The sequence below is a fragment of the Meleagris gallopavo genome, chromosome 2 (assembly GCF_000146605.3).
Source record: "Meleagris gallopavo isolate NT-WF06-2002-E0010 breed Aviagen turkey brand Nicholas breeding stock chromosome 2, Turkey_5.1, whole genome shotgun sequence".
Taxonomy (NCBI): Eukaryota; Metazoa; Chordata; class Aves; order Galliformes; family Phasianidae; genus Meleagris; species Meleagris gallopavo.
The window spans coordinates 10,401,579-10,414,040 of NC_015012.2; the positions used below are offsets into that span (position 1 = coordinate 10,401,579).

General features: G+C 51.0%; 1 protein-coding gene across 1 annotated transcript; it reads left to right on the forward strand.

Moving 5' to 3' along the window:
• Positions 1-2,356: 2,356 nt before the first annotated feature.
• Positions 2,357-12,082, forward strand: RRBP1 (ribosome binding protein 1; the record flags this gene model as incomplete). The annotated part of the gene is made up of 17 exons (XM_010706569.2): positions 2,357-2,546; positions 2,950-3,137; positions 3,396-3,433; positions 4,690-4,780; positions 5,435-5,527; positions 5,899-5,988; positions 6,098-6,178; positions 6,270-6,359; positions 6,805-6,897; positions 7,915-7,986; positions 8,162-8,257; positions 8,824-8,907; positions 9,739-9,831; positions 10,525-10,608; positions 10,815-10,913; positions 11,454-11,597; positions 11,889-12,082. Coding segments are annotated over 17 exons (1,665 nt in total), but the record flags the coding sequence as incomplete, so codon positions are not given.
• Positions 12,083-12,462: the final 380 nt, after the last annotated feature.

The following is a 12,462-nucleotide window of genomic DNA, read 5'->3' on the forward strand; positions in this document are numbered from 1 at the left end:
TTTTTTCTTTCCAGTGGAAATGGGCAGCTGCTTAGAGCGAAGTGTCATATACAGACAGCTCTTCCCCTGTGCCAGCCTTCAAAACGGAAAGTGCTCATATCAGACATTGACTTCTCACCTCCCTTTCTGCAGGGAGGGTGATTGTGAGGGACACTGACTGTAAGAAACTGAAGTCAGTTGGGAGACGAGGCTGTGTGCATGCTGCTGGGGGTGTGCAGACGTGCTCTGTGCCTGCATGCATGCACACACCTTACCTTACTCAGTAAAACTGTCTCTTTCCAGGTTGGGTAGGGGCTAAGTGGCTCAGATATCATTAAGAGTAACTGAATTGCGTGGGATGTGGGGACATCAAAGGAGCTTGTGGAGAGATGACTATCCACAGCTGGAAAGCAAACTGCTTTGCAGATCTCTTAATAGTCTCCCCTGTGTTAGTTTGTCACATGCATTGTGGCTTTCTTGTAGCATCACCAGCAAAGTCCAGGCAGCATGAGACTTAGTCAAAACCGTTCTTCTCACACGTCAGTGGGGCTGGTGTGAAGGTGTTGTGGGAAACCCAGACTATATATGCTGCTGAGCGTACCTGGTGCTGAATGGGCAGGGAGCATCTGGCCTTGCCTCCTGGTCCCCGTGGGACCAGACACCACCTCCTGGTGGTGGCTGAAGCTTTGGAGGCAGCAGGGAGAGGAGCACGTGGGAGAAGCTGGGAGGGCTTTTTCTGCAGCAGTGTTCCTTCCTTTTCTGTAGAAACCTCCTGAGATGTGATGGGAAACCCGCTGGCCCGCACCAGCTTGTGTCTGTGCTTATGCAGATGAGAGAGCGAGGGAGTGAACCCACAACTCTGTTTTCAGGCCTGTTAATGCTAGCACAGGAGATAGAACTGTGGCTTTTTTGTTGTCACCAGGGTGTGGCTGGCTTGTTTGTTTCTTTGGGTGCTCAAAGGCCACCTCCCAAGCACAGACTTGGGGCAGGCTGTGGTTTGGAGCGTGTTGCCAGCGTGCAAGGGGAAGCACCTTCTGGCAGGGCAGTGCTTGTGCTGGAGCTTGGCTAAGCCAGGATCTGGGAGCAGTGTAGGCACTCAGTGTCCTACCTCTTCATTTTTTGCATGCCTGAGGGTGCAGTCTTCCTTTCAGTGGACCATTTTTGAGCCCCTGTTGCTTTTGCAGTCAGGCAATAGGGACAGCAAGGAGCCTGGTTGGTGATGAAAGCACGGTATTGGTATGAGGGCAGAAGCTGCCTTAAAGCATCAACTTCTAGGCGTGCTTATAGGGGAACTTCTCAAAGGCTGTCAGCTTGTTGCATGCCTTTATACTGGTCGCATAAGCCATCGTACTAACGGCAAGGCCTCAAAGCCGGTTATGTGTTTAAGTGCCTATGGTGATGAGGAGATGAGGCAACTTCCCAGTGCTGCCTGGAGTTCTTAACTGAGGACATGGTGTTAAATCCTCAGAGCAGTTCTGGAAGCATCATGCACACGAGCTCTAGGCTGCTGGTTGCCTTTTCCTGTCCTCTCCACACAAAGCATTGCAGTGGTGTGATGTGCGGAGCTGCTGATTTTTAGCACGTGCCTCATGCTCCTCTTTCTGCCTTCCCCCTCCAAGCACACATCTTGGCCTCTCCTCTGCTGCTTTCTAAGATGGAAAAAAAGTCTTCTCTGGCCCAAACCACATAAAAAATTCCACTGCCTGTGGAAACACGTGGCTGGGCGTCTGAGTCTCTCTGATGGCGGTGTCAGACCTCTACATGCTGGGCTGAGGCATCAGCTGCCTGCATGGCATCTGCTTTCTGGGAGCTAAAAATGTTGAGGATGACTTACCCTTGACCTCCTTGGTGTAAGGAGCTCCTGTGATATCCTGTGTGCTGCTGGCAGGACATTCTCCTCATCTCCCCACAGCACAGCGGCAGCTGTGAGCGTGGTCAGTAAATAGAGCTGTGCAGTGCCTGCCAGGGTAAACCTGCAGGAGAAGTTCAGAGACATCAGTGTGTGCTGCCGAGCATGGGGTGTTTGGGCTCTGAGCATCGACTGGGGCTTTGCAAAGGAGGGGCTTCCTGCAGTGCAGTGCATAACAATGCTTTTCGGTTGGGTATTAGGACACATTTCTTCTCAGAAGAGTGGCGAGGCAGAGGCACAGGCTGCCCAGGGAGGTGGTGAAGTCAGTGTCCTTGGGGGGGCTCAAGAACCATGGAGATGTGGCACTGAGTGACGTGGACAGTGGTGAGGATGGGTTGATGGTTGGACATGATGATCTTATCTTCGTAGTCTTTTTCAATATTAATGACTCTGTGCTTCTATGACCAGAGCTTTCAGAGAGTTTTCAGCACTTAGCTTCCTTGCAGACTAGGGGGGAGGTTAGCATGATGGCCAGGATGCCTGGTATGCTCTTTAAAGCCTTCTTTTTCTGCCACGCAGGCTGCACACAGAGAAGTGGAGGTGACACTGCAGAAGAGATTGGATGAAGTAAGCGATGAGCTTCGCAAAACCCAGAGCAGCTACAGGAGCCTGGTAGCAGATGCAGAAAAAGCCAAAGGGCAGCAGCAGAGCATTGCTGGTGAGGACGATGAAACAGCACAGGGATAGCTGTGGGGCAGCTGGAAAACGAAGCAGATTTTGAGCTTTTGGGGCTGAGTGTTGGATGGGGCTGTTGAGGGCAGGATAGGTAGACCTGGGGATGAGTTTGGCTTTCTTAGCATAAATACAAGCAAGACAAGGGGCTGATACATGGCTGGTGCTGCAGGAAAAGGCTGTGATCCTCTCCTGGGTTGCCACTGCAGTGCCTCTGTCCTGTGTCAGCTTGTGCTGTCTTGCATCCCTTCCTGCCTATTCTATGCCCCTGGAAAGCATCCACGGCCAAGGCTTCTTTGGCCAAGGGTTGTGCTAGGACAGGGCAGGATGGGGAGTCTCTAAGTTTGTTGCACCTACCTTTGTGTGTTTCTCTCCCCTTCCTCTGGCAGAACTGCAGGCCAAGCTGCTGAGCTCTGAAACAGAGGTCAAAAGCAAACTGCTGGAGCTGGACAGCTTGAAGGGGAAACTGCAGGATGCCAGCTCAGAGAACACAAAGCTTCTGGAAAGAATCAAATCTATCGAAGCTCTGCTGGAAGCAGGCCAGATGAGGGAGGCAGAAAAAGACAGAGACCTGCAGGTCCTGTGCATTTTTAATTTGGGTGAGAGGAGGAAAGGGGGTTGGATTGCTTTGTGACAGATGTGGAAGGGATCTGCCTGTGCCCAACTGGAAGTGGATGGTTCAGCTCTTAGCACCAGGTCCAACCAGGTGTTTTTGCACTGTGATATTAGTATCTGTGTTATCTCTGCTAACGGACCTTCCCTGGGGTCCCACTGAAATGGTTGATCTGCATCACTTGTCTAGGAAAGATAATGAAAGTGATTTCTCTGTTTCTAGGCAGCCAATGAAGCAGAAATGAAGCAGCTGCAGCTAAGGTATGTCTGGGTGCTCTCTAGCATATACAAACTGCTTCTTCTTCCAACTCGCTGTCTGTGCATCCCAGACTTTGCCCAGTGCTGAGCATGTGGATGAGTACTTCCTGCTCTCCCTGTTAGACAGCCTGAGGTGACTGTGAAGCCAGGAAGATGAGGTGAATCCTGGTCAGTGCAGCTGTTTAAGGTATTAATTGGTTCCAGTGCTGGCCTGCTGGCCCCAAATAACAGGCAATCCATTCTGAAGTGACAGTTTAATTGCTGTCTGGCACGTGAAGGCTAAGTGTTCATGTGCAACTGGCTGGGGAAGTTGTTGGGGCTGAAAGTGGATGAGGACCTGTGATGTTTCTAATTGAAGCCTGTGCTCAAAGCTGGGTTATCCAGGTCAAGGATTTGGGGACTATTTCAGGTGAGTTTGGGATATCTCCAAGGATGGAGATTTGCCACCTCTCTGTGTCCCTGTTCTTCTGTTTGACATCTACTTGCATCAGAGAAAAAAGATTTCATGGCATCTGATTGGAGTTTCCCACACCACAAGTTGTGGCTGCTGCCTCTCACCCATGTGCTGGGCACCTCTGAGAAGGATCAGGCTCTGTCTGTGGCAGAAGGAATTCTAAGGTGCCCTTGCTGTGAGCGAGGACCCAGAGTTCCCCTAAAGGAGGGCACCTGATCAATCTGAGGTCCTGGGACCCCAAGATATTTGAGTGATTTGTGTCAGGGACTTAAATCTCCCTTGTTCTGCTCAAGATGAGAGTCCTTTCGGGGCAGATGATGGGCCTGAGGGTGTAGAGGTAAGCTGCAGGCTGTGAGACGTCTAGCTGGTGGTGCTGATTTTGGTTACTGGAGATAGTAGGATGATGCCTTCAAAATGTAGAGCCATGGGGTATCTCAGCCTAATGAGCCCTGAATGGAAGCGTGCTGGGTGTGGTTCCAGTTGTATGATCCAGAGCTTGTGGTCTTTGGCTCAAGTTGTTGTCTTGTCCTAGATGTGCAGCCAGACAACTACTCGCTTATTATTGTTGTGAAGAAAACTAGATCCCACTCCAGTATTGCCATGGTCTTTCATTTCCTGGTTTTAATCCCAGCAAGTGCAGTCTGCTCCCTTTAACTCTCCATCCAAGTACAGCTTCCCACTGCTTGTAAATCCAAGAGCAGATCCCAAATAGGGCTGTGGTCCCATACTGAGAGCTCACTGCTTGGGGTGGAAGGTGGAGGTGGAAGCTCACTCCTGCATCATGCCATTCATCGTACCTTTCCAGGCTCCAGGAGAAAACAGACCAGCTCTTGTCCTTGGAAAGGGAAGCAGCAGAGCTGCGAGAGGCGATGGAGCAACAGAAGACAAAAAACAATGTATGTGGAATGAACTGGGCTCAACTTTTGCTGCTCAGATTCTTTTTCCTATAAAATCCAAATCTTTGGGGTCAGAATGTTAACAGTTGCTCTCTGGGCACGGGCTCTTTCAGCCCCATGGAGCACTGGGGTATCACTTTATCTGCCAGAGATTGGGAGGGCCCTGGCAGGGTGCATGACTCGAGTGCTTCAGCTGATGGGCTGCATGGTTGGAGGTGTCCCTCCTCTGTCCTCCTGGGCTCAGGACCTATTAAGCAGAGAAATGCTGTCCAGCAGGGTCAGGGCAGTTCCTCATTGCCTATCTGCTCCTTTTCCCTCTACTGCAAGGCTGCATGAGTTATTTGGAGGCAACGCTGCAGCCTTCCGCTAGGCCTGTGTCCTCTTCAGGCAGCTCCGACGGCTGCTTTTGGAGCTCATCTCCATCCTGCTCCATTCTGTTCCTGCAGGAAAATTTGAGCCTGGTGCTTTGGGCAGCTGCAGGGATGGAGAAGAAGGGAGTGCATGTGGGTGATGGGATGGGGAATCCTTGGCAAAAGTGGCAGGCTGCCCATTTTCCTGAACGGAGGCTTTGAAATCCTCCGCAGTGCCAACAAGCAGCTTGGCGGCCTTCAGCGTGGTGTGTGGCAATAAGCCTTGTGTGTGTGGTCTCGGCAGGACCTTCGTGAGAAGAACTGGAAAGCAGTGGAAGCATTGACCACGATGGAGAAGACATGTGAGGAAAAGCTACTTGCTGCTACAAAAGCAAAGGTGAGCCCAGTATTTCTCTTCAGTAGTGGTGTCAGTGTTGTAGGGGAAGCGTTCAGCCTCCCCAGAGCCACCAGTTGTTTGCTCTGGGCTGCCTGCCTTGTCTTAGGAGCAGTGCTGGTTTAACTTTCTCGCCAGCTTCCCCGGGTCTTGTCTTGAGGCCTGTGTATCCACTACTCTCCCACTACTGGGGATCCAGGACTGCGGATGGAGGGGGAGGGATATTTTAGTGATTCTCAGAGGCCATGTTCTCTGTTTGCTGGTTTTCCCATGCCAGCTTACCTGTGTAGGCACAGAAAAGCAAGGCTGGTGCTGCCAGCCTGGCCCACAAGCACTCAAGTTCTCCACCTCATGGCAGTGTGTTCCTCTTGCAGGAGGAGTTGGCCCACCAGCTTGATGCGCTCCAGACACGAACCAAAGAGACTCTGCTCTCTGCGCTCCCAGAAGTCACTGTGTCACAGCAGGTGGGCTCCTACCATTCCAGCCCATTTACAGAGTCTCTGCCATGTAGGAGTGACAGGCATCTAAACATTTTTTTTCTTTTCCCCTCCTTGCCCTGTTTTTCAAACTCAGGATTATGAGGCATGGCTACAAGAGTTTAAGGAGAAGGCTGTGGATGTGCTAAAGCAGCACACAATTACAACAGGGCCTGTGGTAAGTGAGGGGGCTGGGAAGTAGAGGGGAAGTGAGTGCTTAAGTCGCTTTTTTCTTTTCCTCATTTCTCTTTCTCCATCTCCCTTCTCAGGATTCAGCACTTAAACTGAAAGAGGCAGAGGAAGCGCAGAGCACTTTACAAGCAGAATGCGAGCAGTACAGAGCTATCCTTGCAGAGACAGTAAGTTACAGCTCCTTGTAACATGTTGGTTTTCTGCTAGAAATACAGCTCAGTTTCACAGCAGATCATGGGCTGCTGGTGGGCTTTGCACAGTATGCTGGGGCTGCCATGGAGATGGTTATTCCCCAGTGAGATAGGGGAAGTGGACAAGCCTGAATTTTATCCGTTCTAATCAAGTTGGAAGCCTTTCAGGATGTTGCTTGAGGCACAGTAGCACGTGCAAGGGGCCTGTTAAGCAAAGTGGTTAAGGCAGCTTGGGAATTGGGTGTCCCCAGCCCCACCTGGGGCACCTGGTTTTGTTGCTGATGCATTGCCCCAAATTGCAATGGCTCAAATCTTTTGAGAAGAGATGGATGTTCCATGGCACCCAGCCCTGGTGACTGCCATGGCGCTCCATTTGGGAGGGCTGCAGGAGGCTTGGGCTCAGCTCTGGCTTTTCCAATAGGAAGGAATGCTGCGAAACCTGCAGAAGAGCGTGGAGGAGGAAGAGCAGGTGTGGAAAGCAAAGCTTACCCTCTCTGAAGAGGAACTCCAAAAGGTGCGTGCTTTGGGACATCTGAGTGTGTTGCTTGTGGAGCAGAGGGGCTGTTGGCTGCAGACTGGATGGTGATCCTATCTGTTCCTGCCAGCTTTGGTCTCTGAGGCATGAGACCTTTCTCTTCTACCTCTTGTCACAAAATTAACAGACACAAAGCTCACTTAAACCCTTCTTACTCCCACCTTCCTGCCCACTGTGTATTGGAGGAATGGTACAGCTCTCTGGTACACGCATGATCATTGGGAAACTACGTTACTGCTTCAGTAATCTCAGCTCTGGAACTTGGAAGTCAGACTCAGCCTTCCTGGTGGGTGCTGGCTTGGCTGAGGCAGGGCACGTGCCGTGCTCTTGGACTCCTATTTTCAGGGACTTGGCTTGCTCTTGGTATCTAGGTTGAGCTTGGCTTTGGTTGAAGTTTCAGAAAGGAGCTGAGGTCCAAGCCACGTACTGTGAATAGTTTTTGGTCCAGCTGTCTGTCTAGCTTTGGGTACCTCTCACTGGCTACAAAGCCAGCTGGCTGCTGCTGAAGAGCCAGTGCTCTCCAACTGTCTGGGGGAAAGCATGTGTCCTGAACTCCTGTGACTTAGCTGGGGTCTGGGAGGGCTTGGCTGGTCACACTTTTTCTGCAAATCTGACTTCAGTTATCTCTGACTTCAGTATCCTCTTGAATGCAGAACTGAAATAAAATTATTTCCCATGGTCTGGTTGCTCCCCATCCTGTGGGCTCTTATGGGACTGCAGAGAGGTGGGAGAGCTCTTGTACAGGAGATCTCTAATTCCACTGCTGGCTGTCTGGCACTGAGGGCTGCAGCTGTGCTGCATGGGGATGACGTGGCTGCTGGTGTGTGTGTGTTGGGATGGACGTGGCAGCTGGGGCAGGCCCTGAGCACCTCTGCCTCTCTGTGGAGAACAGGGGAATTCTTCTGTTCAAATAATTCAGCAACCGCAATGTCCTTTTCTCAAAAATAAATCTGGGAATGCCTTCTACTGATGATTTTTTTCTTTCTCTTGGCTTAGTCACAACTCCAGTTGAAATCCCTTGAAGACATGATAGAGAAGTTGAAAACAGAGCTGCAGAGCACTGACCAGGTAAGGTTTTTGGCTTTCTGTGTTCCTGGCACAGACATTGGGCAGATGGGTGCTGTGCTTGGGCTGAATGGGAACCCATCTCCTGATCTACCCTGGGGAAGGTGGGCTGTAGCACGGGATGGGTCCGGGGTGTTTGGCACCTCAACCCCTTCTGCATTCTTCTCTTTTAATCCAGCAAAAGGAATACATCTCTCTCCTGGAAGCGCAACTGGAAAATCACTTGCAGACAGCCAGCTCTGAACGCCAAAACTACACAAAAGAAGTTGAAGGCGTAAGTGTGGCAGATGTTACTTTAAACGGTGCTTCTTCTAAGTTGGGCTCACCACTCCTCCACTTTTTGGGGATTTGAGGAGTGCCCCGGGGATTTGCAGATTTGCAAAGCTGCAGACGTTTGCTCCCTTCTGAGATGTGGGCATCTGTTTTTGGGATAAGTTGGCAGGCTGATGGAGATCTATATGGAGATGCCCACTGCATCTGAGTACCCTGTGGGATTTCTGTGGCTCAGGTGAGGCAGAGCTGTCCCACAGTTGTGTCTTTGAGCAGCCATTAGCAAGTGATGTTATCACTGCTTTTCTGAGATGGTTGAATTGTAACAATGCCTCCCTGGGCTGCAGAACTCCAACATGAAGTACATATGCATGTTTGCCTTTTTACCTCTCTGAGGGCACCAGGATGATGGGGCTGGGAGATCAGAGGACAGCAAAATGGGATGGCGAGTGACCAGAACAAGACTTCTGTATTGTGAAGTGGACCATAGCCTCTCAGAGGTGTGGCTGGAGATAAAAGCCCAAACCCTGATGCTCTTCCTCACCTCTGCTTCTTGTTTCTTTTCACCAGCTGAGACAGCTCTTATCAGAGTCCCAAGAGCAGCTGGAGGCAGCAAAGACAGAAACGCAGAAGCAGAGCAAGGAGCTGACCCTGGTAAGGGGTGATGCACTGCTGGGACTCATCTGTCTGCATGCAGGACTGCTGCCTGGCCTCAGGGCAGCTCACAAACCACAACCCAGGGTTCATCTGCTTGCTGGTGCCCTGTTCCTCTCTGCAGGTTTAGAGACAGGAGGAAGGCACAGTCATCACATGGGCACACATGGTGCTCCCAGCTTTCCACACAGTGGAGACTGATTACCCCTCACAGACACTTGGAGTAGGGCTTTGGGTGCTGCCCTGGGGCCCTAGGTAGGATGAATTAGCTTGTGTATGCCACGTGCATAGGGATTGCTTAGAGGACTAAAAGATGGGGCTGAGTTTCAGCAGGTGAGTGGGAGGGAGGCCTGGGATAAAGGGCCAGGAGAGCCAGCAGACCTGCCAAAACCATGAGGGCTTTTGTTTTTTAAATCGTTACTTTGGTTGTGAGATAGCAGTTGCTGCTTTGCATTTTAATATTGGAAATGCTTCATTGTTTGAAGGCCACTATTATCTGACTCACTGAACGAACTGATGCAGCCTTTGCTCTTTGAGGAGCCTGGTGCTGGATGGTCATTAGCTTTAATCTCATTAGCTGGGCAGGTGGCTGTAAGCACTGAACTTGCTTGTGTTCATTCAGAAGCCTTTCCTTTCTTCTGGACAGGGTTTGTTTGTTAGTCCAAATATTCATCTTTCGAACTGCCCATGTTAGATGCGGAACCAGAGATGGTTTTCCCAACATTTCAGCTTGTTTGCAAGTAGAAGGGCTGACAAAACTAGTCTGCAGGTCCGTGCGGATCTTGTCACAGGACAGTGTAACTGAGGCAAGCTTGCTGGTCCTTCCTCCAGGTCAGGCAGCAGCTGAGTGAGATGAAGAGCCACGTGCAGGATGGAGAAGTAGCGGGGTCACAAGCTGACCTGGGCGATCCCACGCCCTTTGAGGTTAGGGTGGTGAGACTGCTGCCCGCAGGGTCACTGACCCTTAACTATGTCTCTTGTCCTGTCCCCCCGTCTCTAACTGCATGGAAAACTGCACGTGGCTTTGCTGTCGTCTCCTGTCCTGTGTGTATGGGGTCTGACAACGGAGGTTGTGGGAAGCTGGGCCTCGCTTCCATCAGCCACACATTGAAGGTCTTCTCTGAAGCAGGACGGGCTGTAGAAGAGGACATCCTGACACGGCTGCATGGGAACCCTTTCCTGCAGGAGGCTGGGGATTAGGATTATAGGCCCTATGTAGGAACAGAGGCTCTGCAAATCTTGCTGGAGCCAGGCTGAAGGCATTATCCACGGCTGTTCCCTTGCAGGCTAACACCTCTTGCTGGCAGCGGTGGCTGCCGCACGCTGGGCTCTGTCTCTCTCCTTTAATCCTGTTAACTGCGGAACCTTCTCTCGGGCACTGCTTTGGCACACATGAGGACCTGCCACATACGTCATCCCGTCTTGTGCTGCTCAGGAAGCAAGCAAACGGCTCCCTATGGCCGTCCTCCCAGCTTCTTTACCTATTGTCCTTCTGTGCCCTGGGGAAAGCTCCAGGCTTTATTTCTTTGGTACGGCCCAGCTCCCCACTGGCTCATCATCCTCATCAGCTCTCCCTTTGTTTTGTTTTCTTCGTGTCTCTTCCCCTCTCCAATGCAGTTGAAAATGCAGCTAGAGAAGAATGAGGCACTGATGGAGAAGGAACAAGAGCTGAGGCAAAAGCTGGTGCGGGAGCTGGAGGAGGTGGGTGCTGCGCCAGGAGAGTTGATGGCCGGGCTCTTCATGCTCCTGGCTAAGAAGCGCTGCCCTCCCGGTGGATGCAGTGCACCCAGCTGTCTGCTGGCGGCTCCATAGCCCAACTCTACAGCAGGGCCAGGCTGTGCTGGCTGCCAGGGCAGGAGTTGCCTGCTGCTGTGTGCTGGTGTTTAATGAGCGTGTCCCCCTTCCAGGCACAAAGCTCAGCGTGCAGCTTGCAAGCAGAGCTGGAGAAGCTGAGACTGGCTGAAAACGCAGCAACTTCGGACACGGAGGAGGCCCAGCATCTCAAGGTGATGCAGCTGACCTGGTCCCTTGTGCTTGGTGCTGAGCCAGGAGGGCCAAAGCTCTATCCAGGCAGAGCTTGGGGCGTGATTTATCCCCAATGGGGATGGTGGAGCAAGGTAGATAGTTCCCAAAGGAAGATTCTCCTTGCCCCTGTGCTATCAGTGAGCTTTGATACGGCTGAAGGACAGCAGGCTATGAGTCACAGCCCCTCATTGACCAAGGTAGGGCGATGCTCTGAGCTGACTGCCTTAGCATGTATACAGGCTGGGCTTCCTGTAGAGTGGGAGGTCACAGAATCATAGGATATCCTGAGTTGGAAGGGACCTGTAAGGATCACTGAGTCCAACTCCTGGCTCTGTTCAGCACACCCTGTGTCTGAAAGCAGTGTCCATATGCTCCTTGAACTCTGGCAAGCCATGTTGCCACAACCAGTTTTGTGGTCACTGTGCTCTGTTGAGGTTTGCAGCCCATGCTGTCTCCTGGAGTTGCTGGGTCCCCTGCGAGCAGGGAGGCTGAGGCATATGGTTCTTTTCACTCCCATCTAGGAAAGACTTGAAAAAGAAAAAAAGCTAACAAGGGACTTGGGCCAGGCAGCAACCAAACTACAGGAGCTTCTGAAGGTTACCCAGGACCAACTGGCCAAAGAGAGAGAAACGGTGAAGAAGTTGAAAGAACAACTTCATGAAAAGGTACTTGTTTCCAGGACTGGGACAGATGCCCCAGCTGTGGCAGTTGGCCGTTCCTTCTGCCACTGGTGGAGGTTGCAGGAGTGTGTAAAATGAGATGCAGTGGGGATCCTACTGCCAGAAACCATCTGGCTGGCTTTGGGCAATGCCTGAGGCTGTGGTGGGTGGTGGTCACCGTTCTCCCTGCCCACAAGGGGAGATCTGGCCCATCTGGGAAATGCTTTGCTGCTTATCCTACAGTGAGAATAAGGTTGGGACCCAGTTGAGTAACTCACTTCTGTTCTCTTTCTCCAGGGGGAAGAGGACAGTTCAAAGGAAGGGACTTCAGTTTGATGAGTCTGTGACCTAGAACGTACCGTTCAACTTACCAAAATGCCTTACACATTCCTAAAACAAAAATATATGCTGAATTTATTGTAGATAAGATACAATACAAGCCATTAGTGACCCAAAACCTAGTTTTGAAACTTAAGAAAAAAAAAAAAAACAGAAAAAAAAAACAGTGCAGGCGTACATTTCTAAGAAAATCTTCATACTATTTTGTACAACCATTCGTTCCCCTGGGTGCTGCTCTGGCCAGGCTGGGGCCAGGACATGACCCTCCTCGAACCCACAAATGTGTGAAAAGGGAAGGCTGTGTTTGTACATCAACTGGTGCAATTATTATTATATATATAAATATATATATTATATATATATTTTTTTTTGAGTGAAAGAAGTGTGAAAGTAAGACCCACGATGGAAGGAAGCCACTTGTTGATGGGTGGCTCTGGGCATGTATCCTTTTGTGTATTTTCTGGGTGTCAATGCAATTAAAATGACGTAGTGGAGAGAGCTGCTTCCTGCTTTATTTCTCTGGTTATTTTTC